Source organism: Dreissena polymorpha, chromosome 5 (genome assembly GCF_020536995.1).
Source record: "Dreissena polymorpha isolate Duluth1 chromosome 5, UMN_Dpol_1.0, whole genome shotgun sequence".
Taxonomy (NCBI): domain Eukaryota; kingdom Metazoa; phylum Mollusca; class Bivalvia; order Myida; family Dreissenidae; genus Dreissena; species Dreissena polymorpha.
The window spans coordinates 41,980,293-41,998,046 of NC_068359.1; the positions used below are offsets into that span (position 1 = coordinate 41,980,293).

A 17,754-nucleotide genomic window follows, 5' to 3' on the forward strand; every position below is an offset into this window, starting at 1 on the left:
AATGGATTGATAAGTTGTTTATACTTATGTAAGGCCATGTCATTGGTCATTACAGACAGTCTTGACAATGAGTAGAACATAAGTTGACATGTGGCTGCCATTTAAAGAAATTCACAGCTGTAAATCAAAGATCTATCAATCTATCAGGTATCAGGGTGAGGTTAATCCAATTAAGTAAGCATGAACAATAGCAATGTCTCACAGAGAATGGGCAATAATCGCGGCCTAGCGTGTTCACCAGGTAAATGTTCATGACCAACAGTAGACAACTAGTGACAGAGACAAGGTGATCACAAAAGGTCTACATGAGCATGTTGTGCTCGGGTAAGCTTAAAATAGGTACATATAGTAGTCAACAGGGCTCGAATTTAACTATTCTTTCTACTAGCAAAACATTGCGAGCAGCTTAAATACCAGCTCGCAAAATCAAAAACATTCTCGCAAATTTTGCTGGAAACATAAATAAAATCAAGTTTGGACATTAGTTTAGTACTATTAAAACTAAATAAAATATGACATCAACAGCAAGTTTTGGTGTAATATATGAAGTTCTTTTTCCCACTTTTTCACTGTTTTCGTGGAAGAATTTAATTTTCGTTTTTTTCTCTCAACTCTTAACTTTGCTTTATATTTCGTATTGTTATTTCAATCTGTGGGCAAAAAGAAACTAGTTATGTTTCGCTTCGACGACAGGACTGTTCAGGTTTTTTGTCTATTATAGTGAACATGTGTGGATAATCGACTGTTTCATTATCTTTATACCAATACCATCCGCATATATGTACTATAAGTATACCAGTCTACATACAATGTGCGAGCTTCCGCATATGGGTATTCGGACGTTCCATTAATTGACATGCGGTTTAGCATTTACAACGTCGAGCGCATTTAGCAATATAACTCTTTTTTTCACTATTTATTCTCTCGCAAAAAAATTCTAGTGGCTTAAAACTTAACTCGCAATCGGTATTTTTCACTCGCATTTTGCGAGTGTGCGAGTGTTTATTTCGAGCCCTGGTCAACAAGCAAATTCGTTAAATTGATATCCCCCGCCAATATGCTTCTGGACACAAAAGTGTTATATTTGACACTCTGCTAAAAAGCATTATTTTTAAATACAAAGGACCATAACTCTGTTATTAACAGATGGTGTACAATGCCATTTGGCGTGCATCATCCTCTTATCCATATATATACTCATACCAAGTTTTAATGAAATCTGCCGAAGCACTTCCAAGATATGGCACCGGACACAAAAGTGCTGGACGGATGGACAGACAGAAAGATGGACGGACAGACAACGCCAAAACAATATCCCTCCGCCTAAGGCGGGGGATAACAAGCCGTTAATTTGTGAAAAATGAGCCTAGTATCACCATATTGTATCCAAATTGAATCCAAGATCCAGCCTCTAAATAAAATATCAAGCACAAAGCAGCATACACTACCAAATATCCAAGAATATCCCTCCTATCGAATGTCAACCCTAGGCATTTCCTAACAGTATGCAAAAATCCAAAATTCAGCAGCTTCATACACATGGTTGACAAGAATTCATTAAAATGGAATGTGTTATTCACGTACACCTGAAAATCCCACCTGTTGCAGACAATAAACATCATATTGTGGATAAGAAACAGCATGATCAGCCACGCAAATCTGATCACCACATCCTGGATGCACTGCGTAAGGACATCCTCGAGTCCAAAAAAGAACCCCCGTCCGCTGTATTGCTCCTCTAACTGCCCTAATCTTTCTGCCATCGAGAAATGGTGCGATGTAGCATGCGGGAGAGGGTAGAACTTTGTGGTCTTTTTCAATCTCTGCAGCTCCTGCTTTCTCTCCTTATATGGACCTGGTAGCTCCTGTCTAATTCTTGCAATTGTTTCTGAAATATTGGTAATAAGGTTTTGTAGATAAAAGAAAGAGATATGTACATATTTGGAAACTCAAAGAATTTGAAATATTTCTGTAAGTGAAAGGCAAATGGCTTCAAATGTAGAAATTTACTCCAACTTTGCAGATTGAAATAAGTACATTTTTATCTGAAATGTAAAGTGAAGAAATAAAATTATATTTATAGGAATGATTGATTGACAAATTGTTTATGCTTATGTAAGGCCATGTCATTGGTCATCATAGACAGTATTTACAGTGAGTAGAACATAAGTTGACATGTGTCTGCCATTTAAGGAAAGTAACTGCTTTAAATCAAATATCTATCAATTAACAAAATTCATGTAATTGCAAGTTGCAATTGACATTTGCAGCCGCTTAAATTTTAGTCATGTGATTAACCAGTTTGTTGGTTTAACAATAATAGCAATCATATTGGAATTTTTCTTCTGAACAGTCATCGACTGCCTTTTAAAATACATAACATTATTATAAAATAGCATGAAATAAACATAATATACTCAGAAAACAATTAGTTTGTGTTTCTTAGACTATCTTAACTTATTTGGTGACGGATAAAAACATGTTTCATCTGCATAAGTTTAAGTGGTATCACTGGCTTTTTATCCACATCAGTCTTTCATGGTCATTCAAGACAATTATATTCCTTAAACGCAATATCCTTAACTAGTGAAGATTAATGTAAACCTATTTAATTAAGCTTGATTGCATAGAAAGCCTATGACCTATTGAAACACTCTTGAGTCGGTTTCCTTGGTAGAACCAGTACTTGGAAAGAACTCTCCCACAGTAGGGATCATTTCCTGTAAGATGATCCCGATAACAAGATGGACAATATATCCACTACACCACTGAAACTTTACGCCATGGTTCTCACCTTTGCAGGGGTGACAGCTGTCGATCAGCTTGCGACACAGAGGGCACGGGGTGTTGACCGGTTTTTGCTTGCAGATGTCGCGCAGACAGTGCTCACAGAACACGTGCAGGCACGGGCGACACTCGTGGGGCTGATAGAACAGCTCCAGACAAACGGGGCAGCTAAATTCTGAAGGGATCTCCACCTCAGCCTCCTCAACCTGAAAATGTTATGAAGCTGCATTCTGGGAAAACTGGGCTTAATGCATTGATTTTCTAAGAGACTGCAAATGCTTAAAAATGTGTATCTGAGAGTTAAACAATTCATTCACAGTTTATCATTAGATCCGTGTACTGAGAAATCTGGTGCTAAATGTATGTGGGTAAAGTGTCGTTCAAGATTAGCCTGGGCAGTTTGCATAATTTTTATATAATTTTTTGTTTAAAGGAGGTCTCTTGTAAAGAAAACTCAAGTTTAGGCGAAGAGTCGTCCCTGATTAGCCTGTGTGGACTGCACAGGCTAATATGGGACAACGCTTGACTTACATTAAGTCCAGTACATTAACCCAAAACACAGCTCTTATGATAAACTGTGAATGCATTTCTTAATATCCATTGAACGCAGTGTTTGCAGCGCCTTCCCTGGCTAAAACTGGCTAAATTTTCAGCAAAATTTGCCTAGCTATGTCAAAATTCTCATTTTAAATATTTTATGCGGTTATTGCCAATTGAGGTAAATGGCAGGGTAAGCTGTTTTGCATGTAAGCCTGTAGTTACTAAGCCAGTAAAATAACACATTAGGTCATTTCTGTCATTAAAGTGTTGTTTTTTACATTTGTTTTGTTTTTCAAAACTTGTACGCTGAAATATGTATATTATCAATAGAATGCTACATTAATCTTTAATTCATTGAAAATCATAAAGTCGAGACTTATCACCTCGAGGCTTATCACCTTTATCAGTACGACTTTTTATTACCAACAAGGCTACTGTTACTTTTCATACATGTATTAAAGGGACCATTTCACATTTTGGTAAATTGACAAAATAAAATAAAAATTGTTTTAGATTCTCAAATTTTCATTGTAGTTAAGATATTTTTGAGAAAAAAAGTAATACTGAGCATTTACCATGCTCTAAAATATCCATTATATGCATCTTTTGAAGATTTAAAAACCTGAAAATTATAAAGCATTGCATGTGCTAAACGATTGAATAATTTGGAGAGTTCTGTTGTTGTTGTTATATTACGAAGATTGTTTATATAAAGTATAAAATACATCACTCATTGTATGAGCACGGATGGGTGAGTGGTCTAAGCATTAGACTGTTACTCCAGAGGTTAGTGGTTCGAGCGCAGTTAAGGGTTACTTTTTTTTTCTTTCTTTAATCTTATTCTTGTTTTTTACTGGAGCTTTTTATATCCAATATTTGCATTTATCAATATAAAGCATTTAATGACAAACTTCAATACATGCCAAAATCTGTGAAAAGGTCCCTTTAATTTAACAGCTTAATAGTTTATTAGAATGTATCAAGATTGGTACCTCTGATTCGTCCTTTGATGTTGTTTCTTGGAGAACTTCAAATATATTACTTCTTACAGCCTGGTCCTTTCTAGCTCTTTTATAATTTATGTTATCACCTTGGCATAATTGACGATTAAGGCCACGCCCTTCAATATTTCCAGGCTGCATCACACTCTTACTAGTTTGTGAACACAATTTTTGTGAACGCTTACGTAAACCAAATTTGCTGCTACTATTCTCTGAATGTTCAAAATGCGATGGCAACTCAATATTTTCAGTGGAAAGTCTTGTTTTCATCTTAATACTATTGATCATCAAACCGTTATTATCTTCAGCATCACCTGTTTCTGGTTTTTCTTGACTAGACTTATTCATATATAAAGGCAAGCTGCTTGCAACACCAATATCCAAAGTATCACGCTCAGACTCACAGCTGGGCATAAATGACCAGGTATGGTCAATCACTGTGCTTGAATTATTAATCAAATCCAAGATGGCGCTATTTTCACCTGGTGATACCCCCATTTGAAATTCCTCAACACGTCTGGTTCTTATCTGCCCTTTATTTCTGACAACAGGAATATCTTGTTTCCTGAAAATTTAAAATGATTTTTTTAAAGTACACATGACAAACATTGCAGTAGAGATTTGGAATTTGTGTAATATCAAATAAAATAATCAATATTGATCAAGCATACGACTAATTGGCTTGTTTTACTTTCCTTTTGTGCATAAATTTATAGAACATTTGTTTGGGGACCATCTTTCAACTTTTGGTTATGTGTTTTTGAAAAAATAACATACAAAGACATCAGGCAAACAAATAAACCAGAGAAGTAAAATTCTGCAGGCCAGCTCACCTGGTGAGAACAATACCTTCAGGCATGATCAATTAATCATTGTGCTACTCTGACAGGATGGATTCATTCTCCATGTGTCAAATGGAAAAATTCCATAAAACAAATAAAATGTTGAGTCTTTGTGCTTAAATTAGCACTTTAAGAAACATTTTATGCTAACATAAACAGGAGCCTATTTCTGGTAAAACCCAGTTTTTTTATATAACTGTTCAGACATAGGCTAGCGGCCATAATCTAGTGAAAATGTCAGATGGAAATTCTCAAACTAATTGCAGAAAAATGTTATTTCATGACTAATTTTCCACACACAAAAAAGCAAAGGGACATCTTCAGAAACTGATTTTTTTACTGCAGTTTATATTCCTGAAACAAGAGGGCCATGATGGCCCTGAATCGCTCACCTGACTAACCAAATACAATCCCAACCCAGATTTCATCTACACAATGTTTTTCTATTATTTGACCTAGTGACCTAGTTTTTGACCCCAGGTGACCCAAATACAATCCTAACCCAGATTTCATCAAGATAAACATTAATGTACTTGTTGAAGTCTTGAAACTTTGTGATATGTGTTTTAAATGTCAAAATCCAAATTGGATTACTTTTAATATAATGTTTATAGAAAAGAAAAGGAATACACCGATGTGTGATATGCTTGTAAAACAAAAACAAATAATAATATTTAAGGATTTTTCAGATCACAAAGTGGTTTAACATTGCCACTATGTATTTACTTACATAATAAAGTATCAAAATTAGGTGTATATTTAAGGTTTAAATTTAATGTCGTACAACAAGATCTAGGCAGTGGGAAAATATGACTATTTACAACATTAATTAGTAGGAAAGTTAGAGCCTAGTTGAATAGCTCTCATATAAAAAGAGAATTTGCATGTAGACATGCAGTTATATGGAAAATTGTGATTGTGTATATATTTATGTATGTGGCTCAATATTAAACACTTGCCGACAGGGAAAATAGCCATAATGCTCCAACATAAGACCCTGTCTGTATGGAACTTAAAGAGGATTGGGCTATGGAGAAGAGAAGTCTCCCCAGAGTGGCGTTAAAACAATATTTAAAAGTGAAATTTGTAAAAACCTTTATATAATAAGGGTAATAACTTACATGTCGTCAACCGGTCACCTTTATAGGGCCACATAAAAATCATGAGTAAAACAATGTGCTTTACAGTTAAAAATGAGACAAAACAACTAAATTTGTACAAAAAGTACATTATTTACAATATGTACAGTACTATATGCATTTATATATATATATAATACAAAATACAACCCCTGGAGGGTTGAAAGAAGAAGAGATTTGGAAGTGTAGGCTGGAGTGAATAGGGGAATAGCCAGCAGGGGCGATGCCCCATAGGTTGAACTAAGGGAGGTAATTGTGGGGATGGGGTCTACAACGGTTGTTTCCCCAAGACCAGAGGGAGTGCACGGTAGATGAAAAATAGTTTAAATACAATTGAAGGAAATTTTAAAAAACGTGATATAAAAAATAGACAGAAAAAGGCCTGGATGACCCAAATACAATCCCAACCCAGATTTTATCAAGATAAAACATTCTGACCAATTTTCATAAAGATTGGATGAAAACTGTGACCTCTACTGTCTACACAAGGTTTTTCTATTATTTGACCTATTATGTGACATAGTTTTTGACCTGGTGACCTAATTTTTGACCCCAGATGACCCAAATACAATCCCAACCCAGATTTCATCAAGATGAACATTCTGACCAAATTTCATAAAGATTGGATGAAAACAGTGGCCTCTACTGTCTACACAAACAAATTGTTGACGGACAGACGCACGCACGCACACACATACGGATGCAGGACATCACACGGTCACATAAGCTCACCATGTCACTTCGTGACAGGTGAGCTAAAAAGCCCAATTAATTTTAAGGTTTTAGGCAAATGCCATGTTTAAGTAGAGCTAGTAAGGATTTGAAACACCTAGTCAAACAGTGCTTGCAGGATTTTTTAGAAATATTACACCCCTGTAAACAATGTAAACTATGCCAAACAGATTGTATGAATTAATATCCTTAATACAATACCTAAAATAATCAACTCGACTTTTAAGAAGGTGAACACTGGGCACGGCATGGTTTTCACAGTAACACCGTCTGTCAACCAAGAAGTCAAACGACCCCAGTCTTCCATTACATTTTGGACAAACTAATTTCCCTTTCGTCCAACTTGCCTGAAAATATTATATTGGAATAAATTAAATATTGCATCAACAAGCAAACTATTAGTTTAAGCTCGAGTCCATAAAAGTTTCAGTTCACTTCCTGTATTCCGAAGTGTTGATTTCTAATCTCAAATTACTATTTAACTAAAGTCTCTATGCAAAAGTGTACGTCTAACAATTCTTTTGTATAATAATTGTCTGTATGCAATAGTGTACGTCTAACTATTCTAATATATAGCAAAATGTTCAACATTAATAACAAAGCAACACAAAATGTATCACCCAAGCAAATCAAATACCTGCTACGGGTCTAAACTGTGATACTCACATCTGTGATTTCTACCTGTATCCATTCTGGAGCCCTATCCACGTCCAGATACCACACACTGGACTGTCCAGAGTCTGTGCTTGTATCTGCATTGCAATCTAGTAAAGCAGTGGACAGAATCTTTAAATTAGCTGACACTTGATTGGTCATTGTAGGCTCGGGTACTACTTAAATGTACCCCGGGTACTCTTTAAGTATACTTAAATGTACCCCGGGTACGGAACATATACTGAAAACTGAAAAGTACTCCCAAATAAACGCTAAATTGGTCATTGTCTTCTAATTTTTTCTAATAAATTATGGTCATATTTATCTCAATATTTTGTTCAATGGAACTCTATATTATCGAAAATCCTACTAAAAAAGCATGCTGAGGCAGGTTTTATTCAAAGAGAATTTTGTTTCGTATTCCGTAGCGTGTTTTATGACATCGGATTTGGGGCGGGAATAAACCTCGGGTACAGTCTAAATTGCTCGGGTACTATGTGTTAGTATATTTTCCGTACATTTAAGAATACTTAAGAGTACCAAGGGTACATTTAAGCAGTACCCGAGCCGACAATGACCAATTATCTTAACTGACCTAAAGGATTTTTTTCAAGCATCAAAATTACATTCTAAAATAACAATTTAACAAGGGACAAAACTGTCACAAAACCAGGTTTTCATTGTGAAAAAAAATCTGATAAAGGGAGACAACTCAAACTGAACTTTTGAAATGAACAAACAAAATTAACCCCCTTTGTAAGTTTGTTTTAAAATAAATCTACTTTTAGTCGTGGCGACCTTGACATTGGAGATATTGACTGGATTCTTTCGTGCGACACACCGTCCCATGATGGTGAACAAATGTGCCAAATGATTTTAAAATCTCATAATGAATGACATAGTTATAGCCCAGACAAGCTCATTTATGGCTATTTTTTACCTTTGAACTCAAAGTGTGACCTTGACCTTGAAGATATTGACGTAATATTTTCGCGCGACACACCGTCTAATGATGGTTAACAAATGTGCCAAATGATTTTAAAATCTCACAATGAACGACAAAGTTATGGCCAGGACAAGCTTGTTCCGCTCGCCCGCCAGCCCGCCATCCAGCCAGCCAGCCCGCCCGCATTCGCCAATCTAATAACCAGTTTTTTCCTTTGGAAAACCTGGTTAAAAACCTGGTTAAAAAAGCAAACATCCAAGCTCGCCTTTAATACCGGTAGTATTATGATTTCAGTACGTTAAAGACTTACAAGAGTAAGCTACATTTAACGTGTAGAAATTAAATATTTAAATTCAGATAAACAACATGATAAAAACTATGATATATACTACAACATGCACACTTTTAATGAATTCTGCGTCCTGGAATGATTGCCTTATATAAATGGGCCGTGCTCTGTGAAAAAGGGGTTTAATGCATGTTCATCTAGTGTTGTCCCAGATTAGCCTGTGCAGTCTGCACAGGCTAATCAGGGAAGACACTATCCGCTTTTATGGTATTTTTTGTTCAAAGTTAATGTATTCTTAGGGTGAAGCGTCGTCCCAGATTAGCCTGTGCAGACTTCACAGGCTAATCTGGGACGACAGTTTACGCACATGCATTAAGCCCCCTATTCAGAGCACGGCTCATATGCTGAATGCACAGGTAATAATATCAATTGCACCAAAGACACATTGATTCTATACAAAGTGAGTACACTAGAAGAGCTCCTAATTATTTGTTCCACCTAGTGGTATTTATTCTTGAAAGTTTGCATTATTACACAGTCTTGATAAATTTGCCCCAGCAAAAGTCACTTAAAAGGCTTCAAAGCCACACAGATGAAGACGCTTGAAGATTCCAAAGCCTGAATTGATGAGGGCAATCTTTCAATGTTCACAGTTTTAATATGTTAATCAATGACTGTGTTTTTAAATGCATTTTTTATCTTAATTTTAATTTGGAAAATATAATGTCTTAGTCATGACAATAAAAGATATTTTATTTGCATAAAGTCTAAGGTGGTACCTCTATTTATTGTTCTTGACAAGTAATGTAGATACATGTACAAATACAATTTTGTCTACTAATAAATTCTAATACAATTTTTCAATCATTTGTATTTAGATATTTTTCATATGTATTTTACACAGATATGAATTATACCTGGACCTCTTGTGCATTATGTGTACTTTCTTAAGAAGAGTTTGTGTTATAGACCAAATACCACCTAATACTTTATCTATCAGTAATTAAAATTTTTTAATATTCTAGGAAAACGATTAACAAACAATAACTGCCAAGCAACCTCCAATTTAATTTCCAGCAAAAGGAATATATTTCTACACACATTTTAAAAATCCAAAGCATTTAAATATCAGACAGTTTTCCTGTATCCTATCCTTTATGAATCTAATTCATTAATGCTCTATCCTCATTTGCTTGCATTGTTCTAGAACATTATAGCAGGGCTCAACATTTTTGTTTCGAATATTTTATGGTTGATAATGTAGAAAACCTTGTAGCCTAATAAAATTTTGTGAATTTCCTTATATGTAGCCATTGGCTAATATGGGGAATGGCAGAGTTAGCCCTGTATTTTAGTATTGATTGATGTCTATTGAGATGGCCTGCCTTTAGGGTCGAATATTATTGCATTCTTATAGCTTAACCCATTTATGCCTAGTGGACTCTCCCATCCTTCTTAGTTGGATCAATTTATTTCCAAAATTAGGGATGTCTAGTATATTTATTTCTATATTTATAACATTTCTTACAGAAATTCCTTTAAGCAAACAGCGTAGATCCAGATAAGACGCCGCATCATGCAGCGTCTCATCTGGGTCTACGCTGTTTGCAATGTCCTTTTTTCAGGACGCTAGGCATAAATGGGTATTAAACTCATCAATCATATCAGAGACCTTTAACAGACAGACATGATTGATCAGTGTAGGAAGAAGCTAGCAGATTTTTTAGGAGTAGGCATTTAAGGACACTATAAGCTGTCATTCTGCAACATACATATACCTGTTATTATCAACGAATTATTTAACAGGTTTTATTGTTGTTTCAATTAGAAATATAATGTTAAAAAATAATGATATCAGTGTTGTTTTTATCACCATTTTGGGAATGTGGTCGGGTCCCTTTGGATTGGGAAAATTTGCAGCGTTTTGACTAAAATTGGGAAATGAGTGTTGTTGTTGTTTTGCGAAAAAATGCTTTATCAATAAGAATAAGTGTTTTCAGTATTATATTTACTAAGGTTGAACTTATATAGCTGAATGGGCATGGAACAAAAAATAGAAACCTTAAGTTGCGAGTTTTTAGGTCCCATCTGAGAAAAATATATACTTTTTTCCATTGGGAATGGGTCCAAATACCGGATCCGATTTTGAAAGAAAAAACAACACTGGATGTTTGTTAAGAAAAAAAAAGTTGTGTGTGGGTTGAGAGGTGAATGGAATATATCATGATCTTTTATGCACTTTCCTGCACACTTTACTGTTATGAGTGAGTTGTTTGCTTTGTTGTTTTAATTTTACATGATGGTAAATTGAAATCACAGTAAAAATATTTGAATGTGCCAAATTCATAATGTACATTTTGTATTTTCAAATGGTAAACAAATGCAACTAATTTTAAGTCACATATCAATAGGGCTGTAACGAATACACTTGGTGACGAATACGATACATATCACGAATACAGGGGGGCGAATACGAATATTTATTCGCGAATATGAATTTCAATGAACAAAAGTAATACTGACAACTTGACATGACATTATAAAGTATGAAACTATGAGTATTTGTCAATTTGATTTATTGAGTATCATTGTATACTGAAAATATGAAATATAACCAGTGATTTTTTTTTTTTTTTTTGTTACAGCCTGTGCCATTTGGAATGGGGAAATTAACGCAATAAACCATAAAATTGGGAAAAATAGCGTGATAAACCATGAAATTGGGAAACATTATAAATATGATTATGAGAACAGAATTAAAATTATTAAAGTATGTTTGACAGCATTTTTATATTATAAAGTGCTAATTAAATACGTTCTTACAACGAAGACAATGTTAAGTTAATATCCTTCCACATGCATATTGAACTTGCAATAATCTATATAGATTCTTAAATATACCATTTAATCATTACCTCTTTTAACAGTAAGAATTTAAATCAGTATTTTTTTTTATTAAATATCATATGGTGAAAACATTAACAAATTTTTTTTTAAACGCTTTACTACTTGGTCTTGCTATGTCAATGATATATTTAATCGAGTTAAAATAATTTATTTCATTTCTTTACCTTTCAACATCTTGCACTTGACATCCTCTGTTCAATGCTATTTCAGTAAACTGTAAAGCGTGACAAACATAATAAAGCAGAATATGCATATGAATCTGATTTTACACAGATCCACTAACATATAAATCATATCATGTTTGTCTCTTTCCATTTTCGAAGGATACTCATCTTAAATGCATTAACTTTGTGAGTACCGGTAGACTAACTCCAATTTCCCAACACTGATTTCCGTGATGCACATTCACTGTGAAGATTTTTAATAGATATTTATTTTTTTTATCTCAAACGTTGTATTTTGCGTTAATTGACACACGCATTAAATTATTTCGTAATAACCATATGATATCCGTTGTTAATTTGAATTTTATTTATCATTTTCGCCGCTCATCGCAAATCTCTCGTCTGCTTTCCGACATCTTGGACATGTGTTAAAACAGGAGTTTACAATCGGGATACATCGACTATCGTCAGTATCCTCCGCAAAATAGAGAGAGATGTGGATAGCAACGTAAAATCGTATTCAGCTAAATTCGCCAACAATACGTAAGTCAGTTGTCGTTCGGCGACGACTCGGCAAGCTCGATTGGCACTCGTTCGAAATTATTGCTAAATTACATTGTAATCTTATTGGCTTTATTTGGAAAATTTTGTCTTTTGGGGGAAATTATAATCAAATTTTTGGGAAAAAAACGTCATTTTTTGCAATTGGGAAGCAGCCAAATATCTGCTGTAATTTTGGGCAAACAAAATCACTGATAACACTTTGAAATAACAAAACAACACTGACTAGAACTGCTTAAACTTTGAACACAGTTTTGAAAACATCACTAGTACCAATGAAATCCTTGAGTAGAACAATTAAGCAACTTGACATTATATAGTATGAAACTAATTTCCCTTTGCTAGGCTCCATGATTGTTGATAAGTTTCACAATCATTGTTGCAAAGATAAACAAAAAAGAAATTCCATCTGCTAATCCTTTGTGTGTATGTTTGAGCATCAAATTACTCGTATTTACCTAAATAAACATTAAACAACCATCGAAAGATTTTTCAATTCAATGACGTAAATATTCAACCGGTGCCCGCCATTTTTGTTGATAATCTCACTGTGTACCATAGTGGGTGGGGTAAACATGATGACAAACACCGGAATAAGGAGAAGAACATTTAAATATAGGGGTTTATTGTATGAACCTTCTTTTGTAAGGTAAGATAAGAGGATAAATCTTTCAAACTCGAAACCACGTTTGTATTCGTCAAATATTCGGCTCGGGAGGTGGCGAATAACGAATATGATTCGTCCACAGCCGTAATCGAGTAATTTTAATATTCGAATGTATCGTTACAGCCCTACATATCAAACAAGATATGTGTTTGTCAGAAACACTATGTCCCCTTTCGCGCCGCTTCGAAGCTATATATTTGACCTTTGACCTTGAAGGATGACCTTGACCTTTCACCACTCAAAATGTGCAGCTCCATGAGATACACATGCATGCCAAATATCAAGTTGCTATCTTCAATATTTTAAAAGTTATTGCAAAATGTTAAAGTTTGACCAAACCAACCAACCAACCAACAAACCAACAGACAGGGCAAAAAAAAATGTCCCCCACTATAGTGGGAGTGGACATAAAAATGAAATCACATGACTTCTACTTGATTTCTCCATGCTTCTCCTTAATCCCAGTCAATGGATAAGTCCCTTCTCCCTTAAATTTGACCCTAGGCCAACCCCTCCAATATAGCAAATTACAAAAAGTATTTACAAACAATATCTACCTGTCTACAACAGATTCATAGAACTCTGCTTATAATGATTCCTTTACATGATATTTAGGTTAAATAAGGAGCAATAACCAACGTTTACTGAAAGAAAGTTACCTTTATTTTCAATAATGACAGCATCTCCAATTTGGAGGTCATAACGGCATTTCCTGCATCTTACTACAGCCATGGCTGCTGAGTGCTCACCTGTTGAATATAGTCAACCAACACAATAACATTACTGATAAGCAAAACTTTAAATACAAAGGCTGCGTTTGTGAAACACAATGCGCCCTACTGCGCTTTGAAGTCCAACAGCAGCTATTTAAAGCCCAAATCTCACTATTGCCGGTAGAGCCCCGTTCCATCCCGGTTTGCTAACACCGGTCGACCGACGAGAACCGGGATTTTTCGTAGAATTTGTTTAACGCGGTCACACTATTTCCCGGTGCTGCCCGGTTGAAGATGGTCAACAACCGGCAGAGTTAATGGAAAATTTCAAAGGGCCATAACTCTGTGAAAAATCATCCGACCAGAAGCCGCTGATAATATGCACATCTCCTCTTGGTAGTGAAGCTTCCCATAAAGTTTCATTGAATTACGGTAATTAGTTGCAGAGAAATAGCCCTGACAAAAATTGTGCATGGACGGACGGATGCACGGATGCACGGACAGACGATGCGGCGACTATATGCTCCCCCCCAATTTTTCTTGGGGGGGAGCATAAAAATCATCTGACTAGAACTCGCTGATAATATGCACATGTCCTCTTGGTAGTAAAGCTTCTCATAAAGTTTCATTGAATTCCTGTCATTTATTGCTGAAAAAATAGCCCGGACAAAAATTGTGCACGGACGGACACACGCACTGACAGACGAAGCGGCGACTACATGCTCCCCCCAAAATTTAGGGGGAGCATAAAAAAGGCCAATAGACGGACCTTCTATAAGGCACAGATGGAAGTAACGTACCCTGGATAGTATATGGGCCCATGAGCCCAATATATTCAAATAAATATATAAAATCATGTTTAATGAGAGAAAAATTGACAAAGAGCCATGAAAAAAAAATCCCCGCCCTCTTATATTGGAATCATTTATAACAAGGTCATTAACTAAAATTTATCATAGCCTGTCTTCGCGGGCCGCAAAAATGTCAAAAATAGCTTTAATCAAAAGCATCCTCTTATGGGCAATTGCACAACCTTTAAAAAAAAATTACTTCAAAGAAATCTGTCCAGTCATTTTCTCACAGTCAGCCGATAACCAAGCAATACTTCCAGCCGTTTGTCGATCCAAATAAATCTAGAACAGACTTTCAAACAATATTTTTGAGTTTTCTCCACTTAATCGATAGCTCGTGTCCTATTCCTTTAATTCAACGTGGCATGTCACATAATGCATGCATATGCAACCACTTACCCCTAAAAACTAATTCCAATACAATCAGAATGAAGTATTTTTCATTTATTTACATTTGTCAAAGTGTCGTTGTTGATTGAATGATTCTTTGCCTGGCTCTGTCAGTGTAATTCACTGCTAAGTTGGGTTCAGGAGCCATGGCGACTTTCATTTTCAAGTAAATCAAATTCAGGGTTATACAGTTGGTGCAAAGAAAATACAAACTGTTGGAATATCAGAGGGTGGGGCTTTTTTTGTCATGTCTATTTGTCAATTTTTCTATCATTAAACATGATAATATATATTTATATGTATTTGAATATATTGGGCTCCTGGGCCAATATATGCTATCCAGGGTACGTAATTTCCACCTTAGTCCAACTTGTTGACGCTCTCAAATATTAAGCTACTTTTTATATTGGTAATATTTGGAGCTTACAATCGAGGAAGGACCAAAACAATGGTGGAAAGTTTTCCTTCTTTGTCTTTTTTGTTGGGCAAGGATTTTGTGCGCCACATTCAAGCCCTTATATCAGACAGTTAATATCAACGGATTGCAATAATACATGTACCTGTGCAGATAATTCATTTCTCTATAACGTTCTGTAATAATTATGTAATGACACTTTGAATTTTGCACGCCTGAGCAATTAAAATCCAACCACTATTCAAATTTTCAGTATCTCTCGATTCGCTCGCTGTGTAGATATAAATCAATAACACAGCCTCGATGAAAAGGATGTGGTTCAAATGTGAAGAATAAACGGCGGAAAATACAGTTTGTGTTTGTGTCAGTGTCCGTGTTTCAGTAATGTACCTCAGACACAGGTTGGACTGGTAATTTTTGTACGTAGAAACGCTGCAATTTATTATCCTTTCAGTTTAATGGAATAACATACAATTTTAAAATTATTTGTCACATGTTCCAAGCAAAAAACGGTAGTAAACATGTGCATATTCATTCCAAATTCACTCGCTGATGAATTACTAAGATGACATTAATAGACATATTACCTACACGTTACACTGTAATGCCTTTTTCTGATTGGTTGATATTTAAATCTGTTTTATAATATGGCAAGAGGTCAGTGATAGTGTTGCAATTTAACTGAAGAATTTATGCCTTTCTAACTTCAATTCGACGATATTTTAGGTAAAAATGGACTTCTGAACTAAAACTTTATGGGTTGGTAATGTTATTTTGCAATTAATTGAAAGTAATTGGTCTTTCGCCGATAAGACGTTCCAAAGAATTTTGCCCATATAAAAAGTATCTCTTAATTCTTTGCGCGTCTTATAAATAAGACTACTTCCACCTGTGCTATAAGGTGGTTGAGGGGCTGGTGCCAGCCCTACCTAAACAAGACTTCCTCAACCCAGTCCCTTTGTACTTCTATAACGCAGATAACATTGTTGACAGATACTCAAAGTGTTACATACAAATCAAGTGCAAAACTCCACCAAATAAGAACTCTTTTATCCTAGTTCTTCTTGAATGCTCTGAGCTTTTATGAGTACATACGTACAGCTCTGGAGGGTCAATAGCTGGGAGTTGGATTATTGCAACTATCTTTTATCCCTTAGTCACTAATCAGAATGGTACAATCTGGAAGAAAGTGTGGTGCGCACAGAGACACAGTTGAAAGTTTCAGGTCAACTGCCCTACCGTGGGACAAACCATCCTCTCTAACGTTGCGCCGATTCTGAAACTTTGAAAGGTCCTGCAAAGTATCCAATTACGTCCTGATCCAGCGTTGCGTAAAAACCCCTCCCGAAAACGGACAGTTGGACGGACAGTAAGACTACTATATGCCACCTACCGGGAGCATAAAAAAGCATGAGTACGTCGTGAATTATGTTTATTAACAAAAACATACATTTATAATGAATAACTCACGAAATAAATCTTATAATGCTCAATTTACTCGAAGGTTAGACGACATTGAACGCTTGAAAGGTTACACTACAGTATACATAGAGCTTTATCACTCTGGATCAGCAGACGGACTCGTCAGCAGACGAACTCGTAAGCAGACGATTTATTGCACAAAGGATTCTGTAGTGTTTTTACCCGGTTAGCAAATCGTTGGTTTTACTACAAATAACAACAATCACTTGCAACGACACTATTTTATGTACTCACATGGGCATCGACTGTAATTCTCGTCAGGACTGTTGTAACTTGTACTGGCACCAATCGTCCTCGTCGTTCTCGAGGGAAACTCGTCGGCTCCACTCGTCGGCTTCGTCGGCTCGTCTGGCACACGTCACGGAATGGCTTTATACTTCTGAGAATACACGTCCAGGCAAACACGTATTCAAACACACAGTTACCGGCTTAAACACACAGTCACAGGCTTGGTTATACCTTCTGGGAATGGCCCTCCATGGAAACACGTGCCATTGACCCAATCACATGCTAACATATACAATACAATAAAATACAATATAACACATACAGGCTCACAACACTTGACAATTCTCACATAGGGACATAGACACATAGACACATCTACTAACCTCAACGTCCCGTGCACAAGAGACGTAATTATCTCGTGCTGCCAGCGACAAATCGGTTCCCAA

General features: G+C 35.7%; 1 protein-coding gene across 1 annotated transcript; it reads right to left on the reverse strand.

Annotated features, from left to right (window-relative positions):
- Positions 1-1,023: 1,023 nt before the first annotated feature.
- On the reverse strand, positions 1,024-17,122 carry LOC127832561 (E3 ubiquitin-protein ligase RNF180-like). The gene is made up of 7 exons (XM_052358085.1): positions 17,069-17,122; positions 13,889-13,978; positions 7,708-7,805; positions 7,243-7,388; positions 4,320-4,893; positions 2,795-2,993; positions 1,024-1,888 (listed from the first exon to the last, which is right to left on the reverse strand). The coding sequence occupies exons 2-7, from the start codon at positions 13,959-13,961 to the stop codon at positions 1,347-1,349; spliced, it is 1,632 nt and encodes a 543-aa protein (XP_052214045.1). The 5' UTR covers positions 13,962-13,978; positions 17,069-17,122; the 3' UTR covers positions 1,024-1,346.
- Between the last annotated feature and the right edge of the window lie 632 nt (positions 17,123-17,754).

Bases quoted from the DNA above. Each gene is read 5' to 3' on its own strand.
- LOC127832561 (XM_052358085.1), bottom strand. From the start codon at position 13,961: ATGGCTGTAGTAAGATGCAGGAAATGCCGTTATGACCTCCAAATTGGA. The intron at 7,389-7,707 runs GTGAGTATCACA...TAATATTTTCAG, and splicing joins TACAGGTAGAAATCACAGAT to GCAAGTTGGACGAAAGGGAA. The intron at 2,994-4,319 runs GTACCAATCTTG...TAACATTTTCAG, and splicing joins CATCAAAGGACGAATCAGAG to GTTGAGGAGGCTGAGGTGGA.